Genomic DNA, 17,026 nt, shown 5'->3' with positions numbered 1-17,026 from the left:
AAGGTTGTTGATAATTAATCAAGGAGATTAGAAGTAAAAGAGTGTAAGCAACGTTTTGATAAACTTGGAGTTAAGTACATAATATGGTTTTTAGAACTTTGCAGTAATGAACAATGTGACGATCCTTATTTTTTCCATATTATTTATCATACAATTTGCAACTTGCTTGTTTGAATCTAATACTTTGTCACTTACACCTTTTTCCTATCCCATCAATTATATCCCCAATGTAAGATTGAATTTGGATTGGGATTGGATTGTAGTTCGATTAGGTTGCATTTTGATCAAATTTGGATTAGTTTAGAATTAATTTTGGATTGGATTTTGATGGTACAGTATTGACGCGGTTATGTCACTCCCCGATTTTGTGTATCCCAGATTTTATCACGTTTTCGATCCGATTTTGTCACCCCAAAAATTGTCAAGAACTTAGTAATTTAGTAAGCTTTTTCGACAAGAAATTACGGATTTTGAAGGTATTGGATGTGGATTGGATTTGAAATAGATTTGGATTGGATTTGGTTTGGATTGGAATAGGATTTGGATTGGATTGGATTGTATTTCAATTAGATTTGGATTTGGATTGGATTTTAATTAGTTTTGGATTGGATTTTGATGATATTTGAATTGGCTTTTGATGGTACAGTACTGACACGATTTTGTCTACCCCCGATTTTATCACGTTTTCGACCCAATTTTGTCACCTCAAAAATTGTCAAGAATTTAGTTTCGACAAGAAATTATGGGTTTTGATGATATTTGGATTGGATTTGGATTGCATTTTGATTGGATTGCATTTGTATTGGATTTCGATTCGATTTGTATCGAATTAGGTTTGTATTCGGATTTGATTTGGATTGGAATTGGGTTGGATTTGGATAGGATTTGGGTTGGATGTGGATTGGATTTGGATTGGATGTGGATTGGAATTGTATTGGATTTGGATTGGATGTAGATTGGATTTGCATTGGATTTGGATGGGATTTGGATTGGATTTGGATTGGGTTTGGATCGGATTTGGATTGGATTTGGATTGGATGTGGATTGGATTTGGATTGGATTTGTATTGGGTTTTGATTGTATTCGGATTGGATTTGCATTGGATGTAGATTGGATTTGGATTGGATTTGGATGGGATTTGAATTGGATTTGGATTGGATTTAGATTGGATTTGGGTTGGATTTGGATTGGATTTGGATTAGATTTGGATTGGATTTGGATTAGATTTGGATTGGATGGATTGGTTTGGATTGGTTTGATTGGTTTGGATTGGTTTGGATTTGGTTGGTTTGGATTATGTTTGGATTGGATTTGAATTGGATTTGGATTAGATTTGGATTCGATTTGGATTGGATTTGGATTGGATTTGGATTGGATTTGGATTGGATTTGGATTGGGTTTGGATTGGATTTGGATTGGATTTTAATTGGATTTGGATTGGATTGGATTTGGATTGGAATTGGATTGGATTTGGATTGGATTTGGATTGGATTTGGATTGGATTTGGATTGGATATGGATTGTATTTGGATTGGATTTGGATTGGATTTTGATTGTTTTCGGATTTGGATTTGCATTGGATGTAGAATGGATTTGGATTGGATTTGGATGAGATTTGAATTGGATTTGGATTGGATTTAGATTGGATTTGGGTTGGATTTGGATTGGATTAGGATTGGATTTTGATTGGATTTGGATTGGATTTAGATTGGATTTGGATTGGATTCGGATTGGATTTGAATTGGATTTGGATTGGATTTGGATTGGATTTGGATTGGATTTGGATTGGATTTGGATTCGATTTGGATTGGATTTGGATTGGATTTGGATTGGATTTGGATTGGATTTGGATTGGATTTGGATTGGATTTGGATTGGATTTGGATTGGATTTGGATTGGATTTGGATTGGATTTAGATTGGATTTAGATTGGATTTGGATTGGATTTGGATTTGGATTGGATTTGGATTGGATTTGGATTGGATTTGGATTGGATTTGGATTGGATTTGGATTGGATTTGGATTGGATTTGGATTGGATTTTGATTGTATTCGGATTGGATTTGCATTGGATGTAGATTGGATTTGGATGAGATTTGAATTGAATTTGGATTGGATTTAGATTGGATTTGGATTGGATTAGGTTGGATTTGGATTGGATTTAAATTGGATTTGGATTGGATATGGATTGGATTTGAATTGGATTTGGATTATATTTGGATTGGATTTGGATTGGATTTGGATTGGATTTGGATTCGATTTGGATTTGGATTGGATTTGGATTGGATTTGGATTGGATTTGAATTGGATTTGAATTGGATTTGGATTGGATTTGGATTGGATTTGGATTGGATTTGGATGAGATTTGAATTGGATTTGGATTGGATTTAGATTTGATTTGGGTTGGATTTGGATTGGATTAGGATTGGATTTTGATTGGATTTGGATTGGATTTAGATTGGATTTGGATTGGATTCGGATTGGATTTGAATTGGATTTGGATTATATTTGGATTGGATTTGGATTGGATTTGGATTAGATTTGGATTCGATTAGGATTGAATTTGGATTGGATTTGGATTGGATTTGGATTGGATTTGGATTGGATTTGGATTGGATTTGGATTGGATTTGGATTGGATTTGGATTGGATTTGGATTGGATTTAGATTGGATTTAGATTGGATTTGGATTTGGATTGGATTTGGATTGGATTTGGATTGGATTTGGATTGGATTTGGATTGGATTTGGATTGGATTTGGATTGGATTTGGATTGGATTTGGATTGTATTCGGATTGGATTTGCATTGGATGTAGATTGGATTTGGATGAGATTTGAATTGAATTTGGATTGGATTTAGATTGGATTTGGATTGGATTAGGTTGGATTTGGATTGGATTTAAATTGTATTTGGATTGGATATGGATTGGATTTGAATTGGATTTGGATTATATTTGGATTGGATTTGGATTGGATTTGGATTCGATTTGGATTGGATTTGGATTGGATTTGGATTGGATTTGGATTGGATTTGAATTGGATTTGAATTGGATTTGGATTGGATTTGGATTGGATTTGGATTGGATTTGGATTGGATTTGGATTGGATTTGGATTGGATTTGGATTGGATTTGGATTGGATTTGGATTGGATTTGGATTGGATTTGGATTGGATTTGGATTGGATATTTGGATCCAAATGGATTTGGATTGGAATTATATTGGATTTGGATTGGATTTAGATTGGATTAGGGTTGGATTTGGATTGGATTTCGATTGTATTTGGATTGAATTTGGATTGGATTTGGATTGGTTTTGGATTGGATTTGGATTGGATTTGGATTTGATTTGGATTGGATTTGGATTGGATTTGGATTGGAATTGAATTGGATTTGGATCAGATTTGGATTTAGATTTGAATTGGATCTGGATTGGATTTGGATTGGATTTTCATTGGATTGGGATTAGATGTGGATTGGATTTGGATTTGGATAAGATTTGGATTGGATTTAGATTGGATTTGGATTGGATTTGAATTGGATTTGGATTATATTTGGATAGGATTTGGATTAAATTTGGATTGGATTTAAATTGAATTTGGATTAGATTTGGATTGGATTTGGATTTGATTTAGATTGGATTTAGATTTAGATTAGATTTGGATTGGATTTGGATTAGATTTGGATTGGATTTGAATTAGATTCGGATTGGATTTGGATTGGATTTGGGTTGGATCTGGATTGGATTTGGATTTGATTTGTATTGGATTTGGATTGGATTTGAATTAAATTTGGATTGGATTTAGATTGGGTTCAGATTTTGGATTGGATTGGGATTGGATTGGGATTAGATTTGTATTGGATTTGGACTAGATTTGGATTGGATTTGGATTAGATTTGGATAGGATTTGGATTGGAATTGGATTGAATTTGGATCAGATTTGGATTTAGATTTAGATTGGATCTGGATTGGATTTGGATTGGACTTGGATTGGATTTTGATTGGATTTGGATTGGATTCGGATTGGATTTGGATTGGATTCAGATTGGAATTAGATTGGATTTGTATTGGATTTAGATTGGATTTGGATTGGATTTGAATTGGATTTGGATTATATTTGGATAGGATTTGGATTAAATTTGGATTGGATTTGAATTAACTTGGATTGGATTGGATTTGGATTTGGATTGGATTTAGATTGGAATTGGATGGGATTTGAATTGGATTTGGATTATATTTGGATAGTATTTGGATTATATTTGGATAGGATTTGGATTATATTTGGATTGGATTTGAATTGAATTTGGATTAGATTTGGATTGGATTTAGATTGGATTTAGATTTAGATTATATTTGGATTGGATTTAGATTGTTTTTGGATTGGACTCGGATTTGATTTTGATTGGATTTGGATTGAATTTGGATTGGATTTTGTTTGAATTTGGATTAGATTTGGATTAGATTAAGATTGAATTTGGATTGGGTTTGGATGAGATTTGGATTGGATTTGGATTGGATTTGGATTAGATTTGGATTGGATTAAGATTGGATTTGAGTTTAGAGTAGATTTGGATTAGATTTAGATTGGATTTGGATTGGATTTAGATTGGATTTAGATTTGGATTGGATTTGGATTGGATTTGGATTGGACTTGGATTTGATTTGTATGGGATTTGAATTGGATTTAGATTGGATTTGAATTGAATTTGGATTGGATTTGGATTGAATTGGGATTGGATTTGAATTGAATTTGGATTGGATTTGGATTGGATTTAGATTTAATTTGGATTGGGATTGGATTTGGATTGGATTAAGATTGGATTTGGATTGGAATTTGATTAGATTCGGATTGAATTTAGATTGGATTTTGTTTGGATTTGGATTAGATTTGGATTGGATTTCAATTCGATTCGGATTGGATTTGGATTAGATTTGGATTGGATTTGGATTGGATTTGGATTGGATTTTGATTGGATCTAGATTTAGATTAGATTTGGATTGGATTTGGATAGGATTTAGATAAGATTCAGATTTGGGTTAAATTTAGATTTTGATTGGATTTGGATTGAATTTGAATTGGACTTGGATTTGATTTGTATTGGATTTGAATTGGATTTTGATTGGATTTAGATTTAGATTAGATTTGGATTGGATTTGGATTGGGTTTAGAATGGATTTAGATTTAGATTAGATTTGGATTGGATTTGGATTGAATTTGGATTAGATTCGGATTGGATTTGGATTGGATTTGGATTGAATTGGGATTGGATTTGGATTTGATTTAGATTGGATTTGGATTGGATTTGGATTGGATTTGGATTGGATTTGGATTAGATTTGGATTGGATTTGGATTGAGTTTGGATTGGATTTGATTTGGATTGGATTTGGATTGGATTCAGATTGAATTTTGATTGGATTTGGATTGGATTTGGATTGGATTTGGATTGGATTTTGATTGGATTTGGATTGGATTTGGATTTTATTTGGATAGGATTTATATTGGATTTGAATTAACCATGAGCTCGCCCAACTCTACGGCGAACCCAGTATCCAGAAGGTAGCTAAAGCCGGAAGGGTACGATGGGCAGGACATGTTGCAAGAATGCCGGACAGCAACCCTGCAAAGATGGTGTTCGCTTCCGATCCGGCAGGTACGAGACGGCGTGGAGCGCAGCGAGCGAGATGGGCAGACCAGGTGCAGAACGACTTGGTGAGCGTGGGGCGTATCCGAGGATGGAGAGATGCGGCCTCGAACCGTGCATTGTGGCGTCAAATTGTTGGTTCAGTGTTATCTGTTTAGATGTTAACTAAATAAATGAAATTATATTGGATTTGATTTGAATTTGAATTGGATTTGGATTTCATTTGGATTGGATTTAGATTGTAATTGGGTGGATTGTATTGATTTGGATTGGATTGAATTTGGTTTTGGATTGGATTTGGATTGGATTTGGATTGGATGTGGATTGGATTGGATTTGGATTGGATTTGGATTGGATTTGGATTGGATTTGGATTGGTTTGGATTTGGATTGGATTTGGATTTGGATTGGATTGGATTTGGATTTGGATTTGGATTTGGATTGGATTTGGATTTGGATTGGATTGGATTTGGATTGGATTTGGATTGGATTTGGATTGGATTTGGATTGGATTTGGATTGGATTTGGATTGGATTTGGATTGGATTTGGATTGGATTCAGATTTTATTTGGGTGGATTGTATTTTGATTATATTTGGATTGGATTGAATTTGGTTTGGGATTTGATTTGGATTTGAATTTGGATTTAGATTTGATTTGGATTGGATTTGGATTGAATTAGGTTTGAATTTGGATTGGATTTAGATTTTAATTGGGTGGATTGTATTTTGATTATATTTGGATTGGATTGAATGTGGTTTGGTATTTGATTTGGATTAGAATTTGGATTTAGACTTGATTTGGATTGGATTTGAATTGAATTTGGTTTGAATTTGGATTGGACTTGGATTTTAATTGGCAATTGGCAATTGAAGAATGTTTTTATAGAAGTCGATTTGAAAGCGAGCGGAGGGCAATATTTGTGATGGCACATATCACACGACCTTCCTTCTGCCAAGCCCCCTTCATACGGGAGCTTGGCAGAAGGAAGGTCGTGTGATATGTGCCATCACAAATATTGCCCTCCGCTCGCTTTCAAATCGACTTCTATAAAAACATTCTTCATGCCTGCCGTATCCTAACGGAACTATCAATTCTATACTTTCGCCTCTAATGCTATCATGAACATGTACGTCCAAGTTTGGAAGATGATATTAGCATTTTTATATCATTATTTTGCTACGCCCAATTGGGGCCACGTATTTTGGCGATCCTGCCAGGTTATTTTTTGGATTATCAGTAATACTAAGCTCATTTAATAAGGTAAGTCAAATTTGAGTATATAATGAGTAAAAATTAAATGGTTTGTGTTTTGGAAAACGACAAGATACTTCTGAAGACTACTAGAAGACTGTAAGCAATTTCATTCGCATATAGAGTAAGCAATCTAACGGCTTAAACAAGACACTGCGTTTGTAGTAATTTATTAGCCTTTGTTAGCCTAACCTATTCCAATTCAATTAGAATAAATATTCATACAAATTAGAATTAAACCGAACCTGTGTTGGGTAGCTAAGTCATAAATGACAAGGACAAAAATCGTTCTGTTAAAGTGAATGTTGCGATTATTTGCAATGCAACAGTGAATTTTTTTCTTTATTTTCCATCGCTTTATAACTCAGTCTCATGTCTGTCTATCGAGCAAAATGCCACCTCTTGTGTGTGTAAACAGTATTGAAGCAAACTGGTCCCGCTCCTAGTAACCACGTACTTAATTGTAAATCAACAATGACTGTAGTAACACAAAATGTGCAAGATTCGCCCATAAAAACGCCGGACGCGCGCGCGCTTGTTAGGATGAGCAAATCAAAGCAAAATAACATTCTCCTTAGTACGAAGCGTCCGCTGCTAAACCGTCAGCTGTTGGAAAATACACCAACGATGAAAATTGATCAAGCTCAGAACAGATTATTAGAGAACGAACACCTTGTGGATGAACGTCTCTCGTTGCGATGCAGCTTAGCTTAAAAAGAATACGAAATTGTGTTCTTTCGCGACGATCACGTTTAGTGTTCGAAATATCAAACTGAATTGGAGTGGAATGATGCTTTGATCCTATAACGAGTCAATGAATTTAACCTCGTCCTCGAATCAGCAAAGCCCGGCTAGCTCAGTCGGTAGAGCATGAGACTCTTAATCTCAGGGTCGTGGGTTCGAGCCCCACGTTGGGCGCGCTCTATTTTTTATAATTTTAAACAATAAATTAAGAATTTATAGATTGGCGGTTCCCACGTAAGCAAGCTCCAGAATGATAATTACGATCATTGCGGCTAGATAATAGCATGTCGTTAGTTAGCGTTCGGTGGCAATCAGATGGAATCGCGACGGCAAGCTAGAAGATAATTCGAGCAAATTGAATTTCATTGGGTGCGTGCGGCGGGAAACGACGTTGAACGGATTTTCTATAATAGAGTCATAAATATTATGCATGAAATGCGTTCTCCGAGGGTGCCGTGTCAGTAACTTTGATCTAACGTGTTGCTGCTGCCCGTGGCAATGGCACGTGAGTGACTATTAGGATGCAATTTATGGTAGGTGTAGCAAAAATGACTTATTTTGAGATAAAATCTATTATCTTATTATCGTCTGTAACCGAGAAAATTATGACTAGCGATTGAAAGACAAAACATTCGAATGACACAAATTTGAAGGACAAAAGGTCGAAACGAATATGATCAAACGACACTAAATTGAACAAGGTGAAATAAAGAAATATTTTTTATGGGAAAGCAATTGTTGTCTGTAATAACTCTTTCGATTTTTGCTGTGTTTGCATTAAACATCGTTCTTCGAACTTCCAATATCGACTTAAAGCAAAACCTACAACAAGCCGTAAAAGTAATCCAGGTCAACCTGGCACGGATCTACACAGTAACTAAATCCACCGACGCAGCATCGTTTTTCGATATTATAACCTGTGCTGCCGCCGCCAGCCACCCATAATAAGACCTACTCGAATCAACTTGAGGCTAGGCATCAGAACAGAAGTGCTGTTCGGAGCAGATCATTCCGTTGGCTTGGTCGAATAAAATACGTCATGTGAGTCTCACCGCTCCAATAAATAGCGGTGACCGGACGCGGACGGCGTTGTGATCCATTCCATTGGTTTGTCCGCGTTTTTTCTTCTTCTGCTCTCTCAAGATCATTTAGAGGTGAACCCCCCAATGAAGGTATAGCGTGCCAGCAGATGTGACTGCGCTCCCTTCTGTCCGGCCCCGGTTCCTTTGAATTGTACGTGAATGCACGCACACAATACGACCGAAAATAGTGAAGTGCAAAATTGGCTTGGGAATTATTTCCGATTCCGAGAGATAATTTCGTCATCAGATCATGGACGGCACGTACGGATTCCAAGCGAAGGCGACTGATGAAATAATCAGCGGCAATGAGATAACTAAGCACAACTTGCAGCTCGAGTGACAATTGACTATTTGATAAGAGATAATCATTAATCCGTGCAATTGCTGTGACTGTCTTAGCCTGGTCATTGTTAAATCACGGACAGCTGTTAACGATCCATTTTAAAATTGAACAAATTTGTAGACACGAAAGCATAAATACCTTTGGTTGATTCGTTGTCTAGCAAAAGTGTAGATAACCTTATCAAGACAAATATGGCTTGGTAAATAATACTCTGCGGTATTGTTGTCTGGTGAAGCATTCGGCCTATTAATATGGAAATCATGATGACTCTATCCAAAGACTATTTTTTCCGAATAGAGCGCACACTAGCTTTATACTCATATTCAGAACTTTGGACTCAAACTCGCCTTTTGCGTTATCATTAGCTCTTTCATAGAGTTCTTCCTCAAGAGTTACGCAAGTTGCGGACCCATAAGCAATGAATATGTTTGAATTTTGGATTTTGGACCCTCATATATTGAACTTGAAGTTTTGACTTTGGACCAAGGAGCAAACCTATAGCGATGATTGCCTTCTTCAAAAGAAATCTGCGAAAATCGACAGTCATTTCAGCTTTTTTGCATCGATCACCCAACGGCGACGATGCAAATTTTCCTCTTTTTGTATTCATCGAACATCGAACTAAAGGTCAAAAGCATTAAAATTCTTCATTCCTTAACGCGTTTTCGGCATATTTTGCGCGTTCTGAGCCCGCTCGTGAAACGACGGCGGCGGGGACGACGATATTGCCTCTGGTAGGAGTTTACAAACAATCTACCCGCGTCACGAATCGACGGTTTGATATCAAAACAGCGTTGATGTGTGCGACTGCTTTCATCATATTGCATTGGCTGTAGAAGATGAACAAACCGCCCCCACATACAGGCATAGTCATGAGGAGAAGCGAGTGAGAGAAGCGCCCGTCGATGATTAAAGTTCGTTTTGCGCAGGTCGCGGGAAAAAGGGAACTAACAGAAAGCATCGATGAATCGAATAAAACAGAAAACACATGACCAGCAGGTGAGGATGGTCTAATATGAACCTTCTTGGTAAGGTTCATAAGTTTTTCCGGACTTCCTCAATACTTAAAAAGCGTTTTGTTATTCAAAGGTCAATTTTCTTCTACTGCTTTTCAATTTGGCATCTGAAAATTTTAATCTATTTTTTAGTTAAGGTCAATTTTCTCAAAGATCCCTACTTTTTGGTTTGAAGTTGGATTTAAATTAGATTATACTGGATTGGATTGATTTATTTGGGATTGGGGTTTGATTGTATTTGGTTTGGATTTCAATTGGACTTGGGTTGGTTTTGGATTGCACATGGACTGTATTTAGATTAGATTTGGGTTTGATTTGGATTGGATTTAGATTGAATTTGAATTAATTTGAATTGAATTATGATTGGATTTGGATGAGTTTAAAATAAAGTTATGATTGCATTAGATTTGAACTAGATCTGGATTTGGATTGGGTTTATATTGGACTGGGATTTGGGATTTAATTTGGGTTAGATTCCGATTGAATTTGGATTGGAAGTTTATTTGTACTGGATTTGCATTGGACTTGGGTTGGATTTTAGTTGAATCATATTGGTTTTGTATTGAATCCCAATTGATTTAGGATTAAATTTGGATTTAAATTGGATTAGATATGAATTGGATTTGATCAAGTTTGAATTGTATTTGGATTTGAGTTGGAGCGGGTTTGGATTGACTTCGGATTGGATTTTGAAAGAATTTGGATGGGTTTGAATGGATTTGGATTGGATTAGAATTGGATTTGGATTGGGTTTATATGGGATTGAAATGGGCTTGAATTTGGACAGTATTCGCATTGGATTGGATTGGATTTAGATTAAACTTGGGTTAGAATTGAATTGTATTTGGATGGGATTTGCATTTTATTTGGATTGGTTTTGGATTTGGATTATAGGTTGATATTGAATTGGATTTAGATTGGAATCGGATTGGGTTTGAATTATGTTTGAATTTGTTTTAGATGAGATTTACTTTGGATTTGGATCGGATTAAAATTGGATTGAATTTGAATTGTGTTTAGACTGGGTTTGGATTTAAGTTTGATTGAATTTGGATTAGATTTGAATTGGATTTGGATTAAATTTGAATTGAAATTGAATTAGATTTGAACTGGTTTTGGATGGGATACGCAATGAATTTGATAGGATTTGCATCAGATTTTAATTTGAATTGATTTGGGTTTATATTGGATTGGATTCCGATTGGATTGGATTACAATTATATTGCTTCGCTAAGCGATTGAATTATTTAAACAGGATGCAGAAGGAATCAATGAAGGTATTTCTTCAAGGATCAAGGATATTTGTTACATGAGCATTCTGTCTACAACACACATCAAGAGTAGAGAAGGGGAAACATGTAGTGGACAAGTTTAGAATTAGGAGTTATTAGAAAATTATCGTTCGTCTCACGACAGTAAGAAAACAAACACTGGTATTCGTATTGGATGTTAGGAAACTTCAGAAGATATCTAAAGAAAACGATCTCATTTTTTTAATTATCAATTGACGAAAATTCTCAAAGTTAGGAGTTAGACTTTCTTTTTTAATTTTTTTCATTAAATGGCAATTTTTAACAGCCGACGCATTTTACACTATTCCCACCCCCTACCATTAAGCGGTAGCATGAAATAAAATCCCTAATCGTGAAGGATTCTTTCACCACCTATTTTATCATGCGCCCGTCCCGTCGTCTTCTTGCTGAGAACTAATTATGGGCGATTGAACGGTGGTCGGTAGGTAGCCGAAATGTGGTGCCATGGAGGAATCGAAAACGCGACGATTGTTTTGAAACAGAAACAGCTCGCTGCTTGTTGTGTCTTTTTGCAATAGTTTTTTTGGAATTTCAAAATCCAAACCGAGGCCGCTATACTGTGCGAAAATGTTGAGTCATTCTTACTCATACGAATTACTACAGCGGACAGCGAATGCAGTAAACGGTTTCGGTGTATCGCGGTGGCTTACCCTTCAGCGATATTTAACCCTTTTATAGGGCAAGGTCAAACTGCAGTAATCCTCGATTGTGGGAATGAACTTGGGCTAGGCTCAGTATGCCACGATATCGATGCTAATCACCTCGATGTGTCACTACCGGCCGCCTATGATGAGTCTACACAATCTTGAAGGGCTTTTCTGCGGAAACCATCACAGATTGTAGATAACGAACTGTTAGTAGTCTACTGAATTATGTACTCTGGCCCGGACAATTTAATCGATATCAATGAAGAACACTCTCTACGAAATCGGAAAACCAACCCAAAACCGACACCTACCTTATTGAAGCGGCCGTTGTGTAGCCGCCCGAAACCGGACACTGCTCCGGCGACCTCACTGTCGGACTCGACTGGCCACTGGCCCAAACGATCGCGGCTGCACTCGCTCATGTCGTTGCTGGTGCTGAACTGATTGGCGGACGGTGTTGGTGCTCCGGCGGTGGCCCTGTTCGTCGGGATTGCTTGCTTGCCGTTTGACAGCTCACTACAGACTGCTGCGCTGGGACGGGACGAAACACCGTGGCTGCCGTTGGTCATCAGGCCTGCTGTGGTGTGCGTTTTGGCCGTGGCGCTCTCAGGCTGGTATCTACCACTGAAAGATTGGAGAGAAATCGATAGGCGAATAAGTTTATTGTGGCGGGCGAGCATTTTCACTTCTTAATCGAACGAGAGATGGGATTTTTCTTTGTACTATTTGAACTTTATATCACTTCGGTCTAGATCGAGATGCGTAGCACTCTGAGATTTTTGGAAAAATGAGCTATCGCTTGGCTCTGATATAACACCATCGGTTCGGCGCGTTTAGGTCATTCGCTGGACGTCATTTACTTCTACGCTTTATCCTAAATCGTGAATTTGTGGCTTGTGCGAATGGAATGGGTTTGTGGACGGAGCTCAAAACAATGTACCGTTCTCTTTCTGCCCACTAATTAGTGTCGCCAAGTTATCATTGTGGTACTGCTGGTAGGCAGATGAATCTCTCTTATCGTCATCCATTCATGTAACCAGCGATCTGCGCATCCACTTCTACGCATTTATCTATATCGATTGTCAAATTATCGCATTGTTATGAGCTGAGTTATCAGTATTTAAAATTCTATCATGACCAAACAAAATGATTTCATCATTTGTACATTCAACCCATCAGGCAGGTACAATTTCCAAGGTCTGCAGAACCCATCCGAAAGTTAACCAGTCCCTGATAAGTGTTTCTCGGTCATATGTTTTGCATCGGCAGAGCGGGTGAACTCGCTCGCGGAACTAATTCAGTGTTATTGCGTGTGCATGTATTGTTCAAAGTCTTCTAAATTGGTATGGCTATATGCGTATGACCGTCGCAACGGTTGTTCAGATGAATGCAAACAAACGCGTCGCGTGGTCGCGATGTTCGCGACCACTATTCGAAGGATTTTTTTTCCTCTGTATATCTACCTCTCGGTAAATGCAACCGAGTGAATGTTACGAATAGTGGAGAAGGTGATGGTAGTTATTCTGCTACATCATTCTATGACGCATCCTATAGCACATCGTTGAAGTATTGAAGTGATTACAATATCAATAGGAAGCTATAGCGGGTCAATTATATTCTGGTAACTTCCATCACAAAGCCGGTTCGATCCGGTTTGGTTTCGGTTCGATTTGGCGATTCTCCGTTGTCAACGAAGGTGCTAACCAAATTGAAGTTAATTTAATTTTAACCATGACTTCGATATATTTTTAGTTTCCAGTCTAATAATTTAGCCAACGTTAATTACTTCGAACAGTTCTAACTTAGAGTGTAAGCATACAATCAATAACCTGCTCAATAAAAATTTCACAATCTGATGTTTCAAAAAATGATGTCAGATGGTGAATCATTTGTATCTGTTAATCATATGAAACTGCCAGGTGTGGAGACACCTCTTCATTTTTAAAACAATGACTTTTGGATAAATTTGAAATTTTTATACGTTTTGTAAATTTAGTTAATTTACGAAATTTTATAAATTTCGTAAGTTTCGTAAATGTTATACAGTCGACTCTCCACATCTCGATGTTCTATATCTCAATATCTCTCGCTATGTTAATGGTTTTCTCGGTCCCTTCAATCTACATACTTTTGAACATTCTACATCTCGATGAACTCCCTATCTCGATATCTCTCTATCTCGATGTGTTCTGGTTATATTTTGTTCAGGATTCTCTCTCCCTATGTCGATATATTCATATTTCTAGGCAACTAGACCATTTTTCGGCAATAACAAACACATAGGTGCTGTCCAATGAGAGCTTGAAGTAGCTCGAAGTTTCTCCCTGTTCTGCTCATGCCCATTTGTTGACAAACAAGAACGAGCAGGACGGGAACAACTTCGAGTTACTTCGAGCTGCTCATTGGACAGCACTATAAACAACAAGAGATGACATTTGTTTTGTTGTCGTTTTTCATAGCAACGAGCTTTTTTCTTCAATATAGTACCCATTTCAATTTTCCTTCCATTCCTCGATCTCTCCTTATCTCGATCAATATCGAGATGTGGAGAGGCAACTGTATAATAGAACGTACACACGATCAAGCAGTTTGACCAACATTGACTCCACCTCTCGTTTATTCAAACATCTTCAAGTTTTACCAACAGCGGCACAAACAATCAATTTATTCGACCAACAATATCACACACGAACGACCGAAGCGCCAACTCAAGCACCAACCATCAAAAAATATATGGGGGTTTGTGCAACTTCACTAAAAATGCTCAAACATGTTCGGCGAACCTCGACTCCGCCCCCGATAACTCAAACCAAAATCAAACCGTTTTAATTTTTCCAACCGAGCCGCCAACTGTCAAACAGTTGTTCGAACAACTTCACACACGTTCAAACAAAGCAGCAACCAAAGCGTTTTCTTAGGGGCGGAGTCAATGCTCGTCAAACTGCTTGACTGGTGTGTACGTTGCATTATGCTACGCTATAGATGTTGTATTTGTTTTCAACGATATAATAGGGGAGGAGGTTCGGTTATGGGCACCCCTGCGTATCTTTCGACAGATAACAGATGCTGTCATTCTGACAACCGTTATTAGTTTGCTATTGTAACATGATGTTTTGTGCTCAATATCAAACCGGATGGAGATCTCTACTTTGAACAAGGAATAAATCAATTTTTTTTATAAAGAAAAAACAACTCGAAAGTTTTTTTTTTGCCTTTTTCAAAGTGTCATAAATTTAAGTGATTTAATTCAAAAAGTGAGTTTCAATGCATATTCATACAGTAAATTTAATCTATTTTGAGGCTCAATGACGATTGCTATTGAAATTTTAGCGCAATTTTTTTCTCATCATTTTCTAAAAAGCTGCGAAATTCGGTTGTAGGCACCTTTATTGGTTCGGTTATGGGCACCCTTATTTTGTTGACAAATCATTCAATATCGTTTTAGTTGTCCCCTAACTTATTTCAAATGACGTTTTACCGCAGTTGATTGAAAATAATGATTGAAATAATGAGTTTAATTCATATTTTTGTTCTTCGGGAATGTCTAGTTATATATCCACACTTTTTGGAACAAATCGTTGACTGATTTGCTTGCAACAAATTGTATTCGACGGGGAATCCTGTCCCATTGTTTCCTATTGAAAATTGGTCAGATTGCACTATGGGATCAACATTTAGGGCCAAAATATTAATTTTTGTAATGAACGAGAAAGGCACTATTACTGCTGGGGTGATAAATCAGGTTTTTTTTACTGTGAGGTATATCAAACAAATTAAAACCCATTTACCACAGACAAACAGACATAACACTCGTGAAATATCCATCGTTCACTGATTTACTGGTCAATTTGAATAATCATTAGGTAGTTGGCCAATCAACCACTCGTGGCGCGCACATCAAAATTGCTTGAGTTTGACGTTTGCTCATTACCGCCATCTGGTTAGTGATTTGCCCAACTTAGTGAAAACAACAGATGTCGTTGGTGTTTGCATGACGATGAATTTGACGAGTGGATGTTCAATGTGTTATGTCTGTTTATCTGTTTATCAAGTGCTATTTTAGACTTTTCTCATTCGATTTTCTAATGCACCGATGAAGGCATCATCACTGCTAGGTGGATTGATCTGATTTTTTTAGTGCCACCTGGCTATTAGAATGAATAAATTATTCCTTTTTTTTAATCTGGGTGGTTTCTATTAATGTTTTTGCCTTTCTCGTATACTAAGTATACGTAAAGGCTATAATTTCACTCCAAAACCAAACTTTTGATAGAAGGCTCGGAGACCCATAGTGTTATATACCAATCGACTCAGCTCGACGAATTGAGGTGATGTCTGTTTGTGTGTATGTATGTATGTGTGTGTGTGTGTATGTGTGTATGTGTACAAATTTTGTAGACACACTTTTTGGAACTTAGCATTACCCGATTTACTCGCAACAAGTTGCATTCGACGGGGAATGCGGTCCCATTGTTTGCTATTGAAAATTGGCCTGATCGGATATTGCATTTCGGAATTATTCAAAAATCATTGTTTTTTCCCAAGGGTCCCCCCTTGGAAAAAAAATTTCAAAATCGAAAAAAAATTTTTTTTTTCAAGAATGGTGGAAATGCATAGTAATGAATTCCAAATCATGCAAAATGATGGAAAATATGCGATCTATCCCCCTAAAGTGCTTTTTTGACCTTTCCTATGTGATTTTTTCAGTACATTTTACGATGCACGAGAAAGGCATCATCGCCGTTAGGTGGATTAATCTGGGTTTTTTTTATTATTTTTAGCTGAGTTTTCAAGGGTACCCACAACCGAACCAGGAAATTGGAATGTCCAAAAATGTCAAATTTGCAAACAATTTTTCCGCTAGTACAGCGGTTCTCAACCTAGGGTACATGTACCCCTGGGGGTACCTTCGCTGGCCTCAGGGGGTACCTCGGACAAAAATGCGTAATGGCGGATGTATTACAATTCCAATAAAAACTTATTGATAAAGCT

General features: G+C 37.1%; 1 protein-coding gene and 1 non-coding gene across 3 annotated transcripts in view; one reads left to right on the top strand and one right to left on the bottom strand.

The window, feature by feature from the left end:
- Positions 1–17,026, bottom strand: part of LOC134205583 (NADP-dependent malic enzyme) — a 63,434-nt gene that overhangs the window by 3,335 nt on the left and 43,073 nt on the right. For both annotated transcript variants that reach the window (XM_062680950.1, XM_062680949.1), the window contains one exon: positions 12,346–12,658. In XM_062680950.1, the coding sequence (XP_062536934.1) occupies positions 12,346–12,658 (313 nt within the window). The remainder of the gene's footprint in view (positions 1–12,345; positions 12,659–17,026) is intronic.
- Positions 7,735–7,807, top strand: Trnak-cuu (transfer RNA lysine (anticodon CUU)). The gene has a single exon. It is a non-coding gene; the product is annotated as a tRNA-Lys (tRNA).

The sequence above is a fragment of the Armigeres subalbatus genome, chromosome 1 (assembly GCF_024139115.2).
Source record: "Armigeres subalbatus isolate Guangzhou_Male chromosome 1, GZ_Asu_2, whole genome shotgun sequence".
Taxonomy (NCBI): Eukaryota; Metazoa; Arthropoda; class Insecta; order Diptera; family Culicidae; genus Armigeres; species Armigeres subalbatus.
The sequence above is the reverse complement of the archived record's forward strand: the minus strand, read 5'-3'. Positions and strand labels throughout refer to the sequence as shown.